Source organism: Nyctereutes procyonoides, unplaced genomic scaffold (genome assembly GCF_905146905.1).
Source record: "Nyctereutes procyonoides isolate TBG_1078 unplaced genomic scaffold, NYPRO_anot_genome, whole genome shotgun sequence".
Classification (NCBI taxonomy): Eukaryota; Metazoa; Chordata; class Mammalia; order Carnivora; family Canidae; genus Nyctereutes; species Nyctereutes procyonoides.
In genome coordinates, this window is record NW_026575135.1 from 56,963,604 (window position 1) to 56,988,202 (window position 24,599).

The 24,599-nt window shown below is 35.4% G+C and overlaps 1 protein-coding gene across 1 annotated transcript in view; it reads left to right on the top strand.

The window, feature by feature from the left end:
- Nucleotides 1-24,599, top strand: part of FBN2 (fibrillin 2) — a 239,567-nt gene that overhangs the window by 136,261 nt on the left and 78,707 nt on the right. Inside the window, exons 12-20 of the mRNA XM_055302348.1 lie at nucleotides 1,362-1,481; nucleotides 2,376-2,501; nucleotides 3,359-3,481; nucleotides 5,317-5,439; nucleotides 10,888-11,040; nucleotides 13,870-13,923; nucleotides 15,497-15,622; nucleotides 18,437-18,562; nucleotides 23,341-23,460. Coding sequence (XP_055158323.1) covers nucleotides 1,362-1,481; nucleotides 2,376-2,501; nucleotides 3,359-3,481; nucleotides 5,317-5,439; nucleotides 10,888-11,040; nucleotides 13,870-13,923; nucleotides 15,497-15,622; nucleotides 18,437-18,562; nucleotides 23,341-23,460 — 1,071 coding nt within the window. The remainder of the gene's footprint in view (nucleotides 1-1,361; nucleotides 1,482-2,375; nucleotides 2,502-3,358; nucleotides 3,482-5,316; nucleotides 5,440-10,887; nucleotides 11,041-13,869; nucleotides 13,924-15,496; nucleotides 15,623-18,436; nucleotides 18,563-23,340; nucleotides 23,461-24,599) is intronic.

Here is a 24,599-nt window from a genome sequence, read left to right on the forward strand (position 1 = left end):
GCTAATGCTCTGAACTCTGTCTTTTCTCATTTTGCTTCATTCCTTTGGCTCAGTAGAATTGATGTTATCAACCAAAAGTTTAAATGTAAGTTAATCTTAATGGGCTGAAGGCGCCCTTGGATGAATTGAAAAAGCATTTAATCCTGTTATTCTCTGTTGTTTTGATTTAATTTGCTATGAGATTTTTTTTGTTCCCCTCCTTTACCAGAGAGGGCTTAATTGCATTTAGTCTGAAAGTTTATATAAATGAGGTTGGTGAGTTTGATAGATTACAGTTCCTTTTTTAAGAACATCTGTGAAAGCAGTAATCTGTTTATTAAAATGGTAAACCTGTGAATTCATTTGATTGTTGTGCTCTCCAATTTAGCTGAAATTGTATATGTTAATAGCTTCTACATGTATATGAAATGGCAAGTCATTATGCCCTCACCAGCCAGCACAGTTTTCAATTTACTAGCATTTAAAATTATATTTAGTGGGCATTGCTGAGAGAAGATGAATTTAACTTTTTCTGACTCTGGCATGTGTAATTTGTCTGGACTCTGAGCAGTCCTAACTGTTCAGTCCGCCATTTGGTCTTAAAGTCCCTGAATTCTGCGATGGGTTTGCATTTAATCAAGCCTTAGGAGAGCTTGAATGAAAAACAGTAATGTTTCTCACATTTAGGATCTGAGCTAGTATTTGCATTGAACTTGGTTTATGCAAAAATTTCCTGTGTCCATTGTAAAATCCTAAAGAAACCCAGGGCTGCTGAATGTAATAGACTTTGTTTAAATTAATTTCCATTTTCTATTCCACCTTCTGTTATATCAAACAACCAAGCCTCAGTGCATATATAGTTACATATCTAATTGAGGACATAATAAAGAAATTCCACAATCTGTCAATTTCTTTCTTTAAAACTAATGAAAATGACAGCATAAATCTATAAATATATATCTTTGAACATCTTTCTTGGGTTTCCAATACTGTACAAGACTTTGAGGAGACTATTAACTTGCCCAGATTGCTACGTATAAGTGTTAGAGCCTTTTATAACTCATGGCTATGTGTTTCCAGAGTCAGCTTAAAAAAAAATCTTTTCAGAGTTTTTAATCACTGTGCATTTTTCAAACTGAAAAATCATTATTTCTTGATTAAAGCAAATTCCTTTATGCTTTCCAATATGCAATATTTTTGTAAATCTCTAGACTGGCCTCTGTATTTGAAGAGAGGAATTTTCATTCATTTATAAATACTCCACTCTTTAGACTATTACCACTGACTGGCCTTCTCTCAAATTTGGGAGGCCTAAATGTACTTTAAACAAACATTTCTAGGAATGGAGTGAAGTCTGTAATGGTTTCTTTTGCTGCTCACAGATGTTGACGAATGCACATCAAATCCCTGCACTAATGGAGATTGTGTTAACACACCTGGATCCTATTATTGTAAATGTCATGCTGGATTCCAGAGGACTCCTACTAAGCAAGCATGCATTGGTAAGGCAGTTTGCGTTCACATATGAAAATGTTCCATGAAATATAGTGACCCGGGCTGTTGAGGTTAAAAGTAAATTTATTAAAATAAGACATGGAATGAAGTAAGTGCTGTTGCATTACTACAGATTTATTTTATACTCCCCTCAGATGTGCTTCCTTTATGCATGAACACTGTTTGCATGTATAACCCTGGCAACATGATATCGGACTTGCAGAAAATTCAGTTTGTCTTCCTTCCTTAGAACACCGCTTCCTTTCTCCAAGTAACATCGGTAGCCTTCCTGCTCTCTGATTAACGGAGCTTAAGATTTATAGGCGTTTTCAACTACTGTTTTCTTTGAACCTCACATATACTCCAACACCAAGTCAGGCCTCATCATGATTCACAGTTTTGTTGCCATACTCCCCGTCCACCATCCTCCACACTCTCTCACTGCTAATTCATTGCAGAATTCTTTCTGTAGATGACTCTGCTTATCTTCTTTTTCATTTCCTACTCATCCATGGGTAGTTGCTTGGCTAAGCTTGCCTAGCAGTCTTTATCATGTTGCTCTTAACCCAGGTAGTTTGAAGTTATTGTGTTCTTACTCGATAGCTTTAGATATCTTCGAACATTGTGTCCAAAATATTTGCACCAGTCTTTGTACTGCACTGTCCACCCTCATCTAGCCTCCCAGCACACCCCATCCCATTTTTCTCTTTTCCTCTTCAGCTACTACAAGTCAAGACTATAAAAAAAAATCTGGTGACAGATGGAAGTTTGTCTAAAGAAGCAACATGATCTTAGATATTACATGTAAAAAATTAAATATTGAACATCACATTTATTATCTTACTGTTTTTATCTGTGGTTATTGTAAAAGAATAATATTTTGCCATTTTTCATTGTCCCAGATATTGATGAGTGCATCCAGAATGGGGTTCTTTGTAAAAACGGCCGGTGTGTGAATACAGATGGAAGTTTCCAGTGCATTTGCAACGCTGGCTTTGAATTAACTACAGATGGAAAAAACTGTGTTGGTATGGAAATTGCCTGCCCCCTTGCAAAAGATTTCTAAAGGATATACATTTTTATTTAGAACCATATATACTATTTCCATGAAAGCTTATGCAACACACATATAAGAATACTTTAGATGACTTAGGTAAAATACAAATGCATTTAACACAAAACAAAGTCAAAGGATGGATTGTTTAGAAATGTTATAACAATGAATAATTTCCTGCTTCTGGAAATTTTCTGTGTGGTATATGTTTAATTATAAGTAGCGTTTTTTCTTGGTGGTAGTTTTAGCACCTACAGAATTTTACATTTTGCCATTACAACACCAACAAATTAGAAAAGGTCTCCTCCTGACCTCCAGTCTGGGAGAATATAGAAATGTTTGGCATATGTGATAAACAAATCTCTAAATTTGAGGTCCTGGTGATGTCTGGCAGTGAAGTAGATACCGGCATCCCATAGAAATACTCTATTCACACAGCAACACATTGTATTTCACCCACTAATGGAAGTCCAGATCATTCCACTTGCATTGACATTTATCATTGCTGTATTCTCCCTTACGGAAGAAACTCCCCCCTGAAATCATATAAGCATTTTTGCTAATCAAAGTAAAGCTCTTTTCATGTGGCTTTAATAACAACTAAGCACAACATTTACTTAATTTTTTTCCTTTATATATATCCCTTATACTAAAGGTCCTTCACATTCTCCACCCTCTTTGTTCTCACTTGGTTGGCATTCACATTAGAAAAAAAAAATCAATGAGCACATGGTTCATTTATGTAGTGGAATATGATTGGTGGTTATTTGTGGAAGGAGAGGGAACCAGTTCCCCCAAGGCCATGGTGTAAGTCATTCTGCTCTCCTGCAGATCATGATGAATGTACAACTACCAACATGTGTTTGAATGGGATGTGCATTAATGAAGATGGTAGCTTCAAGTGCATCTGCAAACCAGGATTTGTCTTGGCTCCAAATGGGCGTTACTGTACTGGTATGTATGGCTTTGAGATAGGAAAGTAACCATGATTGAAACCATCTTTTTTATTTGAATGAATCATGCAAGAATTACTTCAGTTTCTTCATGTGGATTTCATATTATTCACATCTCTTTCTAATTCAGTAAGGCAGGTGTCTAAAGCTTCCTAGAAAAACACACATTGTGGTCTAGGGAACAGTAATATCTTTACAAAAATAATAATGGTGTAGGAAAAATTAAGGGAATGACAGATTGGTTCTAGCAAGTCAGGAAGAGACAATGTAGAAGTAATTTCCCTGTACTCTTTGCCTAAATAAAAAAGAGGAAGAAAAAATCTTGAAAGGTTTTTATTTCTGTGCTCTGAGAACTAGATTTTCCACTATCATTCATTACTTGTTTTGTTATTACATATTTTCCATAAACTAATCTAAAAATCATTATATCATTATCTAAAAATCTTGTATTGACTAACTGAAGAAATAATTTGAATGTTCCTATCAGTTTTATTTATGAAGCCATTTTGAAGACTAAGCTCCAGCAATAATTTTAGTAAGCAAAAGAAGTGCCTCTTGGAAGTGAATACGATTATATCTAGTTTATACTCACAATTAGAATTTAGTAAGATGGAACAAATTTTGCTTTTTTTTTTTCAGTTTTCTCCTTTTAGATGAAATCAACTCTTTGAATCCTTTCTGCCTTCAATTACACAAACTTATCTGAATACCAAGTAATACTTATAGCCAATTCCTGTAATTGCAATGAAATTCCAATAGAAAGAGAGTTGAAAAGAGAAAGATCAAGACTGATTTTTGTGTTTCTGAATAAAAAATAGTGTCTTGACTATTCGAGAAAGGGGAATATACTATTCAATAAAAATGTTGTAGTTCTTTTATTTCAACTTATGACTGATATGTCTCAAGGTTAGTTGACTTGGATTTAAGACAGGATTTGAATTTTGTGTTATGTTCCACAGTGTAGTGTTACATTACAGTATGTAACTTTATTTTAGCATTGCCTAAGAAACTTACATACACATATAAATATGACCTCAACAGTTTCTGTTGTCTTGGAATTTTTAAATTTATTTCCTTACTATAGATACTATAATCTGCAAATCTTAAAATGTTTGTGATTTGGTGGCCTGTGTTGAAGACTATTTTTGCCTTTCAGGGAAGCCATTCATTGTTGGGTTATATTTGATTAAACTCAAGCAGGTTGAAAATTAGGACAGATGCCCCATGGGGCACCTGGGTGTCTCAGTCAGTTGAGAGTCTGACTCTTGATTTCAGCCCAAGTCATGATATCAAGGTGGTAAGATCGAGCCCCACATTGGGCTCTGCGCTCAACACTCAGCGGGGAGTCTGCTTGAGATTCTCTTTCCCTCTCCCTCTCTCTCCCCACACCCATGCTCACTCTTTCTCTAAAATAAATGAATAAATCTTTTTTTAAAAAAAAGAGAGAGGGAGAGAGATGGTCCCCTATTTTGTTACTATGAAAGGATCAACTTAATATTCAAACAGCATCTCTCTTTATTTGAATTTTATGTAAGTGTAAATAAAAGGTAATGACAAACATTTACCTTAGTTTTAAGAATGGGTTTCATTTAATTAACTTGAATTAAGTATAATTTAATATTAAATGAAATTGGCAGATAAATAATGAAAAATGAGTGTGTGAGGCTCTTTTTTCCTGCTAATGGGTAAGGTTTCAGTCATTCCTTCTGAAAATGTGTTTGAAAGAGTTGTATCGAAAACAAAAGGTTGACAGTCTAGAGTGGTGACAACAGATGAACTCTGTAATAATATTAAATTTACCCAGTAATGGCCTGGGTTTTGCTTCTCTCTGGGCAGATGTTGATGAATGCCAGACCCCGGGAATATGCATGAATGGGCACTGCATCAACAATGAAGGGTCCTTCCGCTGTGACTGCCCCCCAGGTCTGGCTGTGGGTGTAGATGGACGTGTGTGTGTGGGTAAGTGAACCATTCTGTAATGGCCCCAGTGTCCAAATGATCTTGGAAAAACAAAGACAGATCCGTACCATGGAGAACTATTCAGCCATAAAAAGGAAGTAAGTATTGATAAATGCGCAAGTATGAATGAGCCTTGAAAACATGCTCGGTGAAAGGAGCCACTCACAAAATCCCAGGTAGCGTATGATTCCATTCGTATGAAATATTCAAAGCAAACAAACATACAGAAACACAGCAGATTATTGTTGCTTAGAGAAGAGAGGGCAGGGATGCCAAAGAGGTTAAGGGCTAAAGGCATCTGTGAATATATTTTTAAAGAACTATTGAATTATATTCCTTAAATGGGTAAATTCTTAGGTATGTGAATTACACCTCAGTAAAATGGTTTAAAAAAATGTACAGTGAGCCCAGCAAGCTCCTTGCAGAAGGCTCTGATAAGATACAAGTCAGAAATGTTGGAAAAGAAAAGGTATCCTCAAATCAAGGTACTTGATAATGTTAGCTGACTGAGTCTTTACGTAACAATAGATTTAGATTTCGTAATTTTAAACAAATAAGATATGAAATGGGGATAAACCCTGTTTTTACTCAAACACACTGTAAAATGTAAGTAACTTCTGTAGAACTTGGACTTATATCAGAAGGTAGAAATGTTTTCACATAGTTTTTTTTTCTCATCACTGTGCAGCTAACTATAGAAATGGAAGAGTATGAGAGAGAATATATATTTTATTCTAAACCGTTCCCCCCCAAAAATAAATAAATAAATAAATAATAAATTAAAAAAAATAAACCGTTCCCAATAACTTCACTGTTTTTAAGAGGGTGCTCTTCCCAAATGGGTTCCATGCAAACCAGGGTTAGTAGGCATCAGCTTTAAAGAGGCAGACAAATCACAAATGTCATTAGCATTTCAGAACCCAACCATAATGTCCTGATGACACCAGTAGAATGAGTTACTTGTAAAAATATGCTTAATTCACTTATTTCTCCAGAGGGCTTTCATAGGAACCCTAGGGTGCATTAGCCATTGTGCACCCTCTGTTTTTCAGGTGACTCAGTAAAAGGCCTGCAAACTCATTGCTTTAAGAGTATAGGTGAGAGAAATGAAATTCTTTCTTAGATATAGATGATAATACTTTTCTCTATGACAATCAAAACATTTGGGTCCTGAAAGAAGGGGGAGGGGGAAAAAAGCAACAGCAGATGGAAATAATCTGTCCACTTAAGTTCATCCACTGTCTCCAGTCTAGGATTTATTTCAGCTTACAAGATTGTCAGCACTTGGTTCAGAGGTATTTTAAATACAGCAGCCAGAAGAATGTACCTCCTTCCTGCTTATGAGAGCTATTTTCACTGGCTTTAATGAATGCACTTGCCCCCTTCCTTTACCTAGATGATTCTGTTGAAATCTATGATGAGTACAAAAACCAGTTTTGGAGGAAGAAATTATTTTTCCGTTAAGCAACCATTCTAGGAGTAGTTATAAGAAATTCCGTGTTTCAAACACAAATCTGCATTTTCTCATCCACATACTGAAAAGGTATCAGACATTGTTGGAAAGCCTTCAGGTTTTCACAGTTGTGGTCAATTAAAGTTTTTGAAAACACCATTTGTTCTGTGTCTAAAATTATATATTGCTGTTCCCATAACATGCTAGATTTTTTTTCATCTCTTCTGCCTTTGGTGATGCCTTTGAGATGTGTTGATTCTTGAAGTTAGAGATGAATCACTACTATGAATTATTGTTAGGATTAGTGCTTCAATTTTAGATTTATCTTTTGTGTATTTTTGTTTCCTTAGACACTGAGATGTCGGTTTTTATCTTCCGAAACTATTACTATTATTAAACTATTACTGTAAAGTATGTTGAAGAAGCATGACACATAGGCAGGACAGAAAGAAAAGGCAACTATATTTAGTCTCTTCCGTCCTTTTAAAACGTATCTTTAAATTTATTCAGTAGAAGCTACTTACCCAATAAGTAAGGAAGAAAAACCAGGCAACCCTATAACTTTACTATTCTTTTTTTTAAAAGATTTTATTTATTTATTCATGAGAGACACAGAGAGAGGGAAAGAAGTAGAGACACAGGCGAGGAGAGGGAGAAGCAGGCCCCATGCAAGGAGCCCGATGTGGGATTTGATCCTGGTCTCCAAGATCACATCCTGGGCCAAAGGCAGGCGCTAAACCTCTGAGCCACACAGGGATCCCCTAACTTTACTATTCTTAAATCTATGTAATGAAAACAATCGAAATTAATAAATTGGAATGCCTGGTACCATATAATAATATTCTAAACCTGACTTGAAGTTACAGCTTCTCTTGCGAGCTCAGACATTCTTGAGCAAGATATTTTCTGATTCCACAAGGATCAAAGTGCAGGAGGAAGGGTGAGAAGACAGAAGCACTGGTGACTTTCATAGGATAGCTTCAAGGTTTCTGGGCTTCCCCAGTGTTTAAAGCATCCCTTCCTTTCATAGTTCCTTTGGAAGCATTCAGCTGCCCTTCCTGAGATGCAGACACTGCCTTTTTCTCCTGGGGGCCCTCCTGGCCCACTCTCTGGTCTTTTAGCAATCCATTTCAGAGGCTCTCTCTGATTGTCTCACCTCCATGCCATTGCTTTAGGACCCTCTCTCTCTCTCTCTCTTTTTTTTTTAAGATTTTATTATTTATTCATGAGAAGTACAGAAAGAAAGGCAGAGACATAGGAAAGAGGGAGAAGCAGGCTCCCAACAAGGAGCTCGATGTGGGACTTGATCCCAGGACCCCAGGATCACGCCCTGAGTCAAAGGCAGATGCTCAACCATTGAGCTACCCAGGTGTCCCTAGGACCCTCTCTTCATGTGGCCCATGCCTAATCCAAGTGGCATGCCATCCTTTGCCCTGTTAACCTTATGAATAGAGGTGGATGTCACTTGCTCCTCCAGTAGGAATTACAGCCACTCACTTCTGCCTGTAGGAGTCCCAGGCAGAGCCGGGTACAAAGCTCTTCACCTGCTCCCTGGAAAGTTATCTTGGGACCAATGGTGAGGATGGAAGCACCCCTAACTCATGAACGCATAATCTATCTCTTGACAAAAAAAAAAAATCCTCCTCAAAAAGTCCTCTCTTAATTGTCACTGTTTCAAATGATGTCGTCTATATGGAGGGTTTTCAGGACCTGGCAAGTGACTTTCCATATCCACTTCCTTCAGGATGTAGTCTCAAAATTCACCTTGTTATTTGATATTTAGCCCCTTGGGAATTCAGCCTAAGTTTCCTTTTTTCCTACATTAGCTTAAAAGTATTTTGATATCAATTATCAACACTGTTGGACACTTCTGTTAGCTGAAAGGTTAATTTTTTTTATCCTAGTTATGGTCCTTAATAGCTCTGTGGACTTGGGCAAGGTACATTACTTTTCTTTGCCTCCTTTCCTCATTAGTTTTTTGAGAATTAAATAAGTTAGTATTAGATTTATTTATACAAAGCTCTGAACAGTGTCTGGAATTTAACATGCCCAATAAATTAGCTATTGCAGTTATTATTGTTTTATTAAACTAGAAGAGTGGCCTCACCTCTAGGGCATAGATGTCTTGGAGTTGCTACTTTAAGCAATAAAGAAAAGTTGACACTAAAGAAAGAAGAATAAAATTAACATTTTGCATCTATGCATACTTTACCAGCAGTTGTAGAACCTGAGAAAATCCTTTAAAAATTCTATTCTTTAATTAAGAAAAGTCATGGAGAAATTTGATAGCACAGAAAAGATAACAGCTCAGCAGTGTTTAGGTCCAGGCCCGCACCAAAATATTTATGTGATGGTGCTTTCAATGCCTCTTCCTTTGTCCACCTATGAGCAGTGTCTTAGTTAAAATGAACTAAGATTCCAATCTGGTGCCTTTGAACAGTTAAAGGTTGACTGTCCTCATGAAAAATAGAAGAGAGAAATAAAGTAGTCATCATGTTTTTTGAGTATTTCCTATGTGTTTCACATACTGTGCTTTGTGCTTCACAAACAACTCTCATTTATGGTATAAATTCTGTCCTTATTTAATGGATGAGAAAAGTGTTAAATATTTTAAGTAAGATCCATCCCATAGGGACCAGAACCCAGGACAATTCATGTTCCCAAAACCTACACGTATGTTACATTACTTTCTCTTCCATGGACCTTCTTGTGTTGGGTATTCTAAACAACTTGGTTAATCTGTAACCCATACCAGTATACAATGTGTCTCACTCTTCCAGTGAGTACCATAGCTTTTTAACAACTTGCTTTTAAAAATTGTATGAAGATCATGTTCTCAACATGAACACAGAAATAAATTTAACTGTTCTTTGATGCTTTCTGAGGTGATAGATGTCATCCTAGGAACTCACAAAAATCATATTGTAAATCCTAAACTACGTTCTTCTATTCATGCATATTTGTCTTTGAGTCAAGTCCTACTCTTACACATAACTCGGAGCTGACTTTGCCAGACTTCATCTCAGCAGAAGCAGAAGGGGACAACATGTCCTCTCTCTAGGGTGGTTGTGGTAAATCTCATGTCCTCTTCCATGTGAGCATTCACACATCTCATTTTCTAGTGCAGCTGTAAATCTCACTATTTTAATGAGAAACGTCACCAGATCATAAGCAGTAGGTGACTCAGTAGGTTACTCTCTATAATAAATAGATGAAGTTATTTCCAACAAGTTGTGAATAACTATGTCAGCATACTGTTTAAAAATCATGCTGCTTCTCTGACCTCTCTGGTGATCTTCATTTTTTATAGTTCACCATTTACTGTCTCATGAAGTTGTAGCATATTTTATGAGAATTCAGAGCAAGAGCCTAAGCAGGGTATGCTTCTTCGGGACATAGCATGACACAACAGGAACAGGAAGAGCGTTGGAAGTCATGTAGCCTGAGTATAAACTCCAGCTTGAGCAGTGGGTAGTCTAGGACATGGAGCTACTTACAGAATCCCTCTGAATCTTGTCTTCCTCATCTCTAAAATATGGATAATGATCACTGTCCTATGGAGTTGGTGATCAGAATGTTTAACAAGATTATGTCTGTAGAGCCATTAAACACAACACTGAGGACACACAGCAGTGGCTTTTATTTTTACACCTGGGTTTTTTGTGAGTCTGAGATTAAGACCCAGTCACAGTAGTCAACTGGGGCTTGGCAAGAAAAGCCTTCTAACTCAGAAAGTTGAAGTAAGAAATTTCCCCAAGTAGTGTCCTCTCAAGGTTGTTTACCATCCTGCACTTCATTGTTCCTGAGAAATTCCAAAGTGGAAATAACACGTGTCATTTTGAGTATAGGATAGCCAGTGAAAGAAGAAGAGAAGTGGCAGGTGCCCTCTAGAAGTTTCCCATCTAGTAGCCACTTAGGTGAAAAGAAGCCCTCAGCTTTGAAATCTTTTTATCTCCATCAACATTTCAAATCATTGTTCTTTTACCTCCTTTTAGATACTCACATGCGCAGTACATGCTACGGTGGGATCAAGAAGGGAGTGTGTGTCCGTCCTTTCCCTGGTGCGGTGACCAAGTCTGAATGCTGCTGTGCCAATCCAGACTACGGTTTTGGAGAGCCCTGCCAGCCCTGCCCTGCTAAAAATTCAGGTAGTCCCATTGGCCAGTTTCACATCTGGTAAAGAATCTAGAAAGGTAACATTAGATATCTGGCCAAAGAGGACATAAGCTCTGTTTTCAGTTGAAGAAATCAAAATCTGTGTTGGTATGTGAGGCATAGAATGAGGAGATTTGGCCTGTATTTACCTATGATCTCTGGGCAAAGTAAATACAGGGAATAGAAGAATGTATTCGCTGACCTAATTAGGATTGTTACAACAGATTACAATTAAACATGGATGCCTTAGCCTCACTGTTTTTGATCTTTCATATCACTTTAAAGATGAATAGCATAAAATCTACTTGATATGTTCAAGGTTATAATAAATTCATAGGAGCCTGATTATATTTATTTATATTTCATCTTCCACAGCATAGTCTTAGTCTATAGTCTGTCAGTAGTTCCAGCAAGTAATAAACACTTTTACTGATTTATTCACAAATACATGCATATTACATGGTCTAATTCTTCGACTATTCTGTGACTCGTGGTTATCTATATTTTTACAAAATCTGTACTGAACTTGTGTAAGTACAATAGGGATTCAACAATAAATGCAATCTCTTTTTTTCTTTGAAGTTAGGAATAGTTGGAAGTATAGACAGGCAAACATAAACTACAGTTTAGTAGTTTATACTGGTTAGTGCCTTACAAAGGACAGAAACGGAGAACTGGGAGAACATGAAGGGGAAGGAGCAGTAAGTGGTTTTGGGAAGTTGGGAGGGACTCCACGGGGCCAGGGGTGGGGGTGGGTGTCTGCTCAGTTTGGTTTTGAAAAAAAGAATAAGAACATTCCAGATAGAAGGTGGAAGAAAGGGATTTTAGCAAGGGGAAATGGCTTGTAATTCTTTTGAGAATCCTAAGTGGATTGTTCAAATGTTAGCAAAGCATCAGAGTTCTCTAGAAGGGAGGAACTTCTTTTTTTAAAAAACAAGAAGAGTTAATGTAGGGAATTGTGCCCTAAAAATATTTAAGTCAATTATGCATATACAAAAGAAGTATAGAAACTGGTAACAAGACTAGATAAAAAAAAAAAGAGGAGTAAACTAATAAAATCTGGAATCTAGAAACAGATGTGACAATAAATGGGAATGTAGGATACAATAAAGATATCGGTAAGGAAAGATCGAAGTAATGAATATTGTTGAAAAATATTAGGAAAAAAATGTGGAATTAGCTCCCTGCACTAGACTTACAAAATAATCCTCTTTTAGATAGAATATATTAACTATTTGTTATTTTGTAATAATAAAGGACTCTCAGAGCAGAAAGCCAACACTAAAATACACATATAAATTGGAAAAATGTGTTTCTTAATTTGTAAGGAATTTACATTAATTGGTAAGGAAAGTTGAGATCATCTATAGAAAAAACTGCACTATGCACAAACAAGATTTCACAAAAAAAAAAGCCAATGGTAGAGAACCACGTGATAGAATGTGCTAAAGTTAAAAAAAAATTAAAACAAGGTATCATTTTTGTTTATTAGATTGGTAAAGTTTAGATGCTTGCTTTTGACCATATGAGTACTCTCTCATACTGCTAGAAGGCTAACCTGGGGACATGTAAAAAGAGGAGAACTAGCAGAAGCCTTAAAGAGAGGCATAAATTCTGAGCAGTTTTACTTTCAAGAGATTAACCTAGTGATAAAATAGAATTTCACATTATTTATTATAGTTGCTAAAAGTTGGACAAACCTGATCTCATCATTAAGACATGGCTTGAATAAATGTGGTACATCTACATAACAGAAAAAAATACTAGTCTATATTTAAATGGAATATTAACATAAATGTATATGACAAAGTGCAGAGGATCCTACCCTGCTCCCCTCTTAAACCTCTGTGACCTCGGCAAATCATTTCCATCTCTGACCCAGTTTTTTCAGGTGTCAAAGAGGGGAAATAATGGTATCTAGTTTGTGAATATTACTCAGCTATGAAAAAGAATGAGATCTTACCATTTGTGACGACTAGGATGAACCTAGAAGGTATGATGCTTAGTGAAGTAAGACAAAGAGAGAAACCATATGATTTCATTTGCATATAGAATCTAAAAATCAAAACAAAGCAAACTCATAAAGTCGAAAGCAGACTCATAAATACAGAGAACGAACTAATGGTTGCAAGGGGGTGGAAGGGTAGGCCAAATGAGTGAAGGGGAGTGGAAGGTTTAGGCTTTCAGTTATGGAATCAATAAGTCACAGGGATGAAAGGTAGAGCATAGGGAATACAGTCAGTGGTACTGTGACCATGTTGTGTGCTGAGGAATGGTAGCTACACTTGCGGTGAGCACAACAGAACATATCAAATTGTCCAGTTGTAATGTTGTACACCTAAAACTAATGGAACATTGTGTGTAACCTACACTTCAATAAAAAATATATCCACTTTTTAATATTGGGAGGGGTAAATAAATTATTAGAGGTAAAATGCTAGAATAATACCAGACACATGGTAAATACTGTTAGACTAAGTATTGTCTACTATAATTTTGTTATTGAGAGAAAATAATGAAAAAGCACTCTCTACAATACAATTTGGAGTTTTTTTTAGTTTCCATACATAGAAAGTATTTGTAACATTTGTTAATATATTAGCTATGTTCAGAGTGATAATAACTTAGTAGTTTTTATTTTTATGTTTAACTGTGATTTTGGAATTATTACAATATGTGCTATATTTCTATGTGCTAGAAAATAATTTTTTCATTTTAAAAATTATTACTAGTAATTTTTCTTCATGGTACTTCTGGAGTGATGTAAGTAACATGTGTATGGAGAGGTAGATTTTAATTTATGTATTTTTTTGATCTTCTAGCTGAATTCCATGGTCTTTGTAGTAGTGGAGTAGGTATCACTGTTGATGGAAGAGGTAACTATTCAATTCTCAATCTTACAGTAATTATGTGATGGATAGCTTTATGAGTAGAACATGAATATGAATGTATTTAATACGTTAAAAATATATCAGTGTAAAATAATAAGATGAATTATCTCTTAGAACAGTGGTTATAAGCTAGGATGTCAATATGTAGATGTGCATATTTCCTAGCAGATAAATACTTATCTGTTACATATTGTTGAAAATGTCCCTGACAAACTTCAACCATAATTTTGTGGGTACTGTTGCTTAGGAAGAAACTAGAGTTGGTACTTAGATTTTTTAAAAAAGTGAGTCATTTTAAATAAAAAAAAATTGGTGCTGACATTTTAAAAATCTTTAAGACATACTTGATATGGATTAGGTTTGGGATTTACTACCCTAAAAATATGTTGTTAAGATTATTGATGCCTAAGAATACTGAGAGGATTTTAAATGTAAGTAAAGAAGTAAAATTTGTCAACATTTTCTTATTTTAAACTTATCAAGATGATTTACAAAATTCCACTCTGAAACCTTGAATATTAAATAAATACGTGTTTATAGCTTTAAGGTTCTTTTGTATACATAGAGTATATACATATAGTTTCTTTTGTATTATTTTTAAAGAAAACTATAAGATACTGGTAGTCTTCACTTTACATATATAGTCTTTTCTGTTTGTGTTTGAGAAGATTTTAGACACATTATAGATTAGTTACAGCAATATTGCATCTTTGCCATGAACATCAGAAACCAGAATGAAGAAACAAACTTTTACAAGGATGTTTCTCCCAAAAATGAAAAAGCTGGCGTTTCTGGCATATGTTAAGGTCACCCAAATTCAAGAAAACAACTGTTAGGATTAAAATTTGAGCATAGTGATCAAAATCTGATTTTGTATTTTTCATCCCTTCTCAGTATAGTCCCCAGCAGAGCCAGCCACTTGTGGGAACTACAAGGTTGTTCAAACAAGCACATTGCTCCTCGAGTCTTACTGCCCATAGCTGACAGAGTAGTCCTGTTCATGGGTTATTGTAAAACATTGTGTTGTTCAGCATCCACATTTGAACTGTCCTCTCCATTAATTTTAACTTCTCAAGAATGAGAAATATTTATTAAGTATCATATTACTTACTTGACTGTAAAAAAATGATAATAAAATAGAAATATTCCATGTCGTTGGGGACCATAAAATTATATAGGTCACCCTAATAAATGTTTGTCTTTTAATTAGATGGTTATAATACCTATCAAGTTAAGTTTTCCTTTGGATTTTGAGCCAAGAGGCTATAAATTTCTTTATTAATTTTATCATAAATACCAGCACATTACATGGGTTAGTCCTTTTTATTTCTGCCAGTCTCCTTCATTTTTCTTTTAACTTACCATGGAATTATCCTGTAATCCCCCACTTTTATTCTCTTATTTCTTATTTTCATTTCCTTTCCCTTTCTGAAAGGCAGGCAAATTGTGGTTTTGCAGAGTTAAGCAGTTTATATGTTGAGCGGTCTTTTTTAGACCTACATGTGTCAACAAACAATAAAATGTCTGTGAGCATTGAATTTTCCAACATTTAATGCAGATATCAACGAATGTGCTTTGGATCCCGATATATGTGCCAATGGAATTTGTGAAAATCTACGTGGTAGTTACCGTTGTAATTGCAACAGTGGCTATGAACCAGATGCATCTGGAAGAAACTGTATTGGTAAGTTGCCCTGTCTATCCAGGAGCCTACTGTATAGTTTCATTCCATGGATTCTAAGAAAAATCTAAATACAAATAAGTGAATAAAACTGCAGCTCTTACAGTTCCTTTTGTTTCCTTCTTACTAAAAAAATAAAAATAAAAAAATAAAAAATAAAAATCCACCCAATTCTGTTACACAGTAACAAACTTTTTAGTAGCATAACTCAGTATTTAAATCATTCTTTTCCTAAATGAATTGATGTGTACCCAGTTATTGACCTGTTGTATTTCTACATACATCTTAATCCTATAATTTTTTTCACTGAGAAATCGAGTATTAACAGGGCAGTATGGATAATAGTAAGTTAAGAAAATAAAGTATTGGGGATCCCTGGGTGGCACAGCGGTTTAGCGCCTGCCTTTGGCCCAGGGCGTGATCCTGGAGAACCAGGGTCAGTTGCTGCATCGGGCTCCCTGCATGGAGCTTGCTTCTCCCTCTGCCTGTGTCTCTGCCTCTCTCTCTCTCTCTCTCTCTCTCTCTCTCTCTCTCTGTGTGTGTGTGTGACTATCATAAAAAAATTTTTTTAAAAAAAGAAAAGAAAGTATTACAGGTTGAAAACTTTGACTTACAAAGAAACAACTGGTTACTGCAACTTACCCAAACATGATTACTGAGATAGGTTTTTCTTTTTGTAATTTATAAGAGAACGTGAAAACTCAGTTCATGTACTTAAGAATTTGTGAAGAGTGTAAACTTTCTCATGGAGCACTCAAGTCCACTTTTATAAAATGAATGTTTTTAAATCCATCATATGTAATCATTGTTACATCTGATCATTGATGACTCTTATATTCAAGTCTTGGTGACTATACTTAGAAATACATTTTCCTACACTTGTCATTACTGGCTCATTATTATTGAATATATTCACGTGATCCTGAGTTGAAGACATAAATGTAGTCAAGTACAGTTAAGCACACAGGCACCCTGCTGAAAACAGGGAGATTTGGTGAGCATTTACACACTGAACACAGTTTGTGGCATTACTTAACTTTTTAAAGTAGGCATATGAATATTTTTGATAAAAATTAAAATTACATTTTAAAATAAAAATTAAGCTAAACTTCAATTTTAGTCTGCTAGAGTTGCTGTAACAAAGTAGCAAAATTTGAGTTGCTTAAAGCAACAGAAATTTATTTTCTCATGGTTTGGGAAGTCAGAAGTCTAAAATCAAGGTGTCCAGGGGACTGTGCTCTCTCTCATGGCTCCAGGGGAAGATCCTTCCTTCCCTCTTCCAGCCTCCGGTGTGTGCCTACAATCCTGATGTTTCTTGGCTTGTAGATGCATCACTGTGGTCACATGTCCATCTTTTCCCTGGGTATTTTCACATCATCTTCCTGCTGTGTTTCACATCATTTCCCCTTTTTTATGGACGGCAGTCATGTTGGATTACAGCCTCCCCTAATGATCTCATTTTAACTTAATTACTTCTTAAACATTCCTGTTTCCAAATAAGGTCACATTATGACTTCAACATAACTTTTTTGAGGGACATATTTTAACCCACAGCATGGAATAGTGGATAAATAATTTGTAATACAGCCACTCAATGCAACATATGATAATAGGGAAGTTTATGGTAATGCTTAAAATATAGAGTTAGTTTTTAAAGCTCAAAATTCAGAATTGGAGCAAAAATATGACAATCAAAGGAAAAAAAATCAGATAAAATACAGAAAATAATATTTATCAGAGCTGATGGAATCATAGTAAATATTTTTCCATCTCTGTTTTCCAAATTTTCACAACATATTGTGCATATTGTTTGGTAAGGCACAATTGTTATTTGCAAGATTAAAACAATATAAGTTGAAGGAACTATTCTCTCCAAATTGCAACTTTTATTTCTTTCTGTTATTAACTACATTAGCAAAAGTGAGTGTGGATAGGAAGAGAGAACTCAGTGTGAGCTTCTTAAATCTGAGCTGTAGACAATATTTTCTAGGCTGTTCTAGGCCATTAAAGGAATATACAAAATAGGTCATTAATTTCCCACTAATAATGAATTGTTTCTGAAGTAAAAACTTAATGGAAAAAGAGTAGTAAACACCTTTTGTTTAACTGCCATTTAATGTGTTTTTATTAGAATTTTAATCAGAAAAAATGTTTTTAAAAATAATCTATTATTTTTATTACATATAAATAAATCCATAGTCAAGTGAGTTTAATCTTTTGATATATTTCATTGATGCTTTAAAATATATAATATGTGTGTGTGTGTTGATGTATATTCATTCCAAGAGCTTCAAAACATTTTCACAGTAGCCACCAGTACAGAAAAGTTCCATATGAGTCAAACCAAATATATTTTGCTTAAGATCAATGAATGTGCTATGAGCACAGAAAGACTAAAAATGGCAGGGGGAGAAGGGTGAGGTAGGCAAAGGGGATTAAGAAGTGCCAACTTCCAGTTATAAAATAAATATGTCGTGGGGATGAAAAGTACAGCATAAGGAATACAGTCAGTGTTGCAAAAACTTTGTATAGTTTGTACACTTATTACCATGGTGAGCATTGCCTAATGTATGTAAATACTGAATCACTATGGTGCAGACCTGAACCTAGTAGAATACTGTATATCAACTATATTCAACTAAAAATATATTAAGTTTTTAAAAGGAGAGATAAAAAATAAACAAATAAATTAATTAAAAGGAGAGATGAAATCAAGGAGGGAGTGAGGGGAGGAATCAAATAAAAATAGAACCTTGCTGGTCCCTGGCCTATTCATTTCACTATGCCTGTCTCCTGTCTTCTACTGACTGCTTTCAGACATCGATGAGTGCTTGGTCAACAGATTGCTTTGCGACAATGGCCTGTGCAGAAACACGCCCGGGAGTTACAGTTGTACATGCCCCCCTGGGTACGTGTTCAGAACAGAGACTGAGACTTGTGAAGGTAAGAGCCATCTTCCTCACCATCGGGGTGAGTAGTAAGCACTAAGAGATATGCATGGACGTTGGTCAAGTACATCGATGAAAAAAGATAGCAAACTATTATCTAAATGTTTTTTTAAATATAATAATCTCTTTCAGCTCATCTGCCAGTTTTAGGAATAGCATGTACTGAGATGCCCGGCCAGTACATGTGACTCTTGATCTTGGGGTCATGAGTTTGAGCCCCATGTTACTGTAGAGATTACTAAAACAAATAATAAATCTTAAAAAAGAGAGGAAGAAAAAGAAAAGAGCATGTACCTCTCCCAGTTTACAAAATCTATCAGTTTGGTTCCATTCAGATCAAATATCAACAAACACTTTGAAGTTCTGGCTGGGGTAGGAGGTGGGGAGTGCAAAGAGTTTGTTTTACTTGCTAAAATAAAATGGCAGATTTTTGTATGTTTTCTTTTCCCCTTTTAAAAACTACTGGGACATATTCACGCTGGCCTTGGGGGACCTGAATCGTAGTGGTAGAGTCAGCCCTGAGGCATTTTATTTATGAAATGAATGATAAATCTCAGAAGTTGGCCCATAAAATATTTGGGGCCTGAGTCAATATGGCCACCTTACATAAATCTATAGTCTAAGAAAATTGTCGTTTTCATTTGATTTAAAAGTTATCGTTTGGGTTTCTAGGTCATAAATCACTGTTTAAAAAATATCTTCATTTTCTTCCAACCACATTTCTGTACAAGGGATGTTATGTGAGTGGCTTACATGACAAAACGCCTCATTTCCGCCGAGATACCAGCTGAGCAAGCAGTGCATTCAATTATGTTTTTGTTTCTTGATCAAAGTACTGTGTATTTAAGAATAATCTGTTATATGACTACTAGTCATTGTTCTTTTTAAGTCTCACTGTGTGGGCCTGTAGAAGTGTCTGATGACATTCTCAAATCCAGAAACTGCTGCCAAAGTCACTTACAAAAAAAAAAAAAAGATTTAATCTTTAATTAATTTGAACAGACATTTCCTTATCTGTTAAAGTATTTATTTCGTAGTGACTCCATAGCCAAGAAAACAGCAATAGTAATATGATGCAAAAAGATGTTAACATTCTCTCTTCATCTTATTGTTTCATTTCAAAGCATTCTTGTGAACAGAAACAAGTTAGGACTTGAACAAGATGCCAGAACACAAATGACTCAGCTGAAGTCAATGAAATGCAATTACAATGTGCAGTTCTAAGTTTGGATTGAATTGGAGGGGCCATTGAAAAACAATAATTAGCCTGGAAAAAAGAAATAAGAAAACCTCAGTATAAAATGCACTTTCCCTAAACTTAGTCCTGATAACTGTCCTTTTGGAGGAGATCCTCAAAGAAAAGGGCTCACTTCCATCCTACTTGAAGATTTATCTTTTCCATAGCTGAGCAAAACTGCTCAAAACTTAAGAGTTTTGAAGATCTTTCTGTCAGATAGAAAAACTGCCTTTTCAGAGTAGCTCAGGCTTTGCCAATATACTCACCTAGAATGTTTCCTACTAGCACCCATTTCCACCCACTCTGACACCCGTCATCCTTCAGAATTGCTCTGAGATACTTACTTTGTAAAAAGATATTCTAGCCATATTTCCTCCATTCATTTTTTTTTTGGAGGATGGGAGAATGGACTTCAAGAGTTGTATTTTCTTTCCTTATTCCCAGTTTTCTGCACTCCTTTCCACTGCCTTTATCCATTTTATAAACCTATTGTGTTTTTGAGGATAAGTTTCTGTTAAATGTCAAGAAACACTGAAAGCAAGAGCACTGGAGGACACCTTCTTGGTTTAACTGGAAAGCTGATGAACTGGTTTGCCTGCCCACAGTCACAATACTCTTTGGTGCTATTGGGAGAGAAGCACGTGATAGGGAAAACTAAACTTTGAATCAGTTTGATCCAAGTTCTGTTTGTGCACGGAATTATCAGTGATATTTATAGCATATTTCCACTATTTAACAAGTAAGATGGAATCAAAGGATATGAAGAGCCCAAATACTGAAACGTAAATCAAAGGCAGGGATTTGCCTGCCTATAGGAACAACTGAAGAATAGGAGTGAATGATGTTTAATAACATTGCATGACTACATAAATAGAAGGGACATTAATACCAATCAGGCAACAGCACTGGTTAGGATGAATGCCCTTTACTTTTGTCCAGAGGATAATTATTCCCGATAAATCTAAGTATTTTCTTTAATACAAAATATATATCTGTCTTTCATAAGAAAGAAGTTCATGTTATGTAAATAAAAGAGAAATGACAGAAATATTTTGACTCTAGCTTTATGACATTGGTGGAAATAAAAATGATTTATTGTGAGAAACCTAACCAAATAACTTATTTCTCACTTTGTTCCCACTGCTGAGTTATTTGCATTTTATTAAGTGGTTTAAAAAAAATGACTTGAAAGCCACAAATCTCTTTTTCCCTTGGGTCTCCTAATTTCTACCATTGCATTTATACAGTAAATGTGTCTGCCTGGAGCACTTCTCTTTTTTCTATTCTTTATAAACTAATTTCCAAAGACTAAGCAGAGAATTATTAGCAGGTTCACTGGAGACTCTAGCTTTCTCTGTACATATTTACTACAGTCACTAATTTTGCTTGTCATTCATGTTTTCAACAGGCTATTTTAAATATATAATAAATAGCAGTAATAATAAAGATCTTCTGATATTTCAGACTGAAGTTATAAAAAATTTATTTTACTTTTTTTGTTTGAGCTCTGCGAGTCTGTGAAAGTTAACATTTTTACAGCAAGCACTGTGGTTTAGATTGTGTTTCCAGTGACATAACTAGTTAAATGTAAACCAGATGTGCTTTGAAGTTTATTTCCAGGAATGTACAGTGAACTGTTTCAATTCCTGGTTCCATGACATTTGTAACATAAAAACATTGTATTTAAAGAAAAATTAAACAGTTGATATTTGTAGCTGTCATTGCATGTGTTTATAGTTTTGGAGTTCATAATTACTTAATTTAGAATAGGGATTTGAAAGTATATGACATTGACATTTTGCTTTTTGGGGGAGCTTCTTATAAATGAAATTAATAGGTGAATTATATATAGTTTGTTCTCAGATTAGTTATCTCCTCTTTTTTTTTTTTTTTTGCTGATTCCTTTTTTACATTGTGGTTTTATTAAAAGAATTCCAATACTCTGGAATAGATGTTTTCCTTCCAAATATGTGCTGTATTTATAAAACCTGTTCTTATATTTTTTCCTTTAAGAGGATTTCTTAGAACAAACAGCCTGAAGAAAAAAAAAAGATGCTTTCATATTTCTTCAGTTTCTACTTCAAGAATTAAATTAGTACCTGTGTACTTCTTTTGTAATTTTGAAGTAAAAGGAAAGTACATACCTATTTTTCACATTGATTTTTAAATTTGCATTTTAGGGCCACAGACTTGCAAATTAACAGTGAGCCCTGCCTTTTTGGGACCACTTTTGATTTATATTTGACTTGGGATGCTCAGGAGTAAGCATGGCAGCCTTTCAGTTATTTTCATGTTTTCCTCAATCTAATACTTTATATTTAACTCAAAGACATCTTTAGGAAAAAAACAAAAACAAAAACAAGTGCTGTGGAACGCTCAGAAACCCTTATGTTCACCAGCAACAAAAAATGTGTTGAGATACGCTGACGTGTTTCAGCTAGTTATCTTTGCATCCCTTCTTTAGATTGAGTGGTTGAACTTATATCCTGAGGGTCACTTTTGGATATTGTTTCTAGTACTTAGACTGAAGCCTGCATTTTTAATTAACTCCTGTTAAACTAATTCTATTGGCTTGAGATTTGCTTTAGTTACCACTTGAGAACATGGGTGTGCTCTGTTTACTTATGACCCTCAATAGCAATCGTTTAGAATATGCCATCTGATTTGATTAAGGACTCAAAGCAGATTAATGATAGTAAAAGTCTGTTTCAATCAATCAAAAGTTCTTTTTTTTTATTTTACCAAAATCTGTTAGCTTTAACAGACTCTCTCTCCACACCATACACCTAAATGTGAGCAGAGAGAGAGGCAGATAAGGCCTGGAAAAGAATGCTCTACTCAGTATTAAAATTTCATCCCTTGTTTCTTGATTTGTACCCAGGACCTGGGAGTGAAAGCAGACATTGTGATACATTGTCTCTAGTACAGGCTTTTTATTTCTTCTAAAACCTCCCAGAACCACAGATGACAGAAACAGTCAACCTTTGTTTGTGCACAGCATATTGTACTGGGGGGGGGGGGGAAATATATATATATATATATATATATATATATATATATATATATATATACACATATATATATACATATATATACATACACATACATACACACACTACTTTTTATTATATTATTATATAATATATATACACACATATATATGTATATATGTGTGGATATATATATGTTGCTTTCCATGTATTGAGAATTCAGATTTCCCACAGGGCAATTATATCTTACTGTGGGGGAAATCAATCCAATTTATGTAAAGTTGTAGTGAAATGGTGACGAGTAACATACTAACCCCTTCTGCAATACTGGGCTGATTCCTGTGGTCCTACTGAGCCCCTCATCTGTGTGTATCCATGCTGTAAAATTCATGTCTCCATTCCCCATTCACTTTATGCCTCATAGATCCATATTAAAACTGCAAGAGCCAAGTTTACCAGACATTCTGGCATAGCATGGCTTGTTGGAATAATATTTTCCAGAAACACATGGCAGTTCTAACAGAATCTTTTCCTTCTGGATTGTAGATATAAATGAATGTGAAAGCAACCCATGTGTCAATGGGGCCTGCAGGAACAACCTTGGATCTTTCAATTGTGAATGTTCTCCTGGCAGCAAACTCAGCTCAACAGGATTGATCTGTATTGGTAAGATTCACGCACAGTGTGGTGTTTCGGTTTCTCTGCCAACAGAAGGGGGGATGGCAGGCCTCTCTGTGGATGAAAGCAGAGCGGGACCACAGGAAGCTAGTAATGAGGACTTACTCCAGTTGTTTGCTCTCATTATCGAGATAGGCGTAAAACATGATAGCATAAATGGGCAGGCTCTTGAATTTTGTTAGCTTCTCAGAAGCGTTCCTTTCACATGAGTAGATGTATTATGCTGTGAGTTGTGAGCATTTGCATACCACACACATATTTATGTTCACTGCCTTGGGAATGCCTTAGGTACCAATACAACCCTTGCTGCATACTTTTTATAACAAGTTTCAAAACAAAAATGGGATAAGAATTTGGACTCGTTCACAAGACAAGAATTTGAGGATTTTAAACTTTAAACAAATAGAAGGAGTTTAATATTTTTTCATTTCACCCATCAATCATAAATGTATAGGCCCAGGGAAGAAAAGAGAACTCTTTTCTTGCTTTTGGAAATCTCTAAGGAGAAAGGTTCCAAAACTTCCAAACTGACATCTTTTCGAAAGTCTCAAAACATTTAAGGTTGGTTTGGGATAGTGATGGTAGCACACATATAAGATAGTCTGATCTGTTACTGTCAGAAGTAATTCAGTACATGTACAGGGGAAAAAAACATACCTATCATTTTGTCCTGCCTCTCGTGTCTGTGGGCCCATTGGCCAGGCATAGGACAGTTCCTATGATTAGCTGGTATCCACCTTTAAAGTGAACTAAATCTATTATTTCCAAATAGGAAGGTTGTTTTAGTTTTATACAGTGCCAAATAAATAAGCAGTTTTTGTTATCTAGCCATTATGAATTTTCACTTTAATGTTTGTCAAATACAGTAGTGTTTTCAGTATTCTGAACAATATTCAGCTGGATGGTAGAGTATCTGTTTGTTACATGAAGAGAAATAACCAAGTACAAGCTTATCAGTGAAAACCTACCCTTTGGAAATGCCAGCTCTTCATCTCTCAGTGAAGTGTAGCTGGTGAAATTTGAGCCTTGGTCAGCTCTCCATTTAGGAAATAGACTGTCATCTGCCTGGGGCATTACTTTTTTTTCCTCATAGAATTCCTTTGGGGGAAGGACAGAGGTTGGATCAG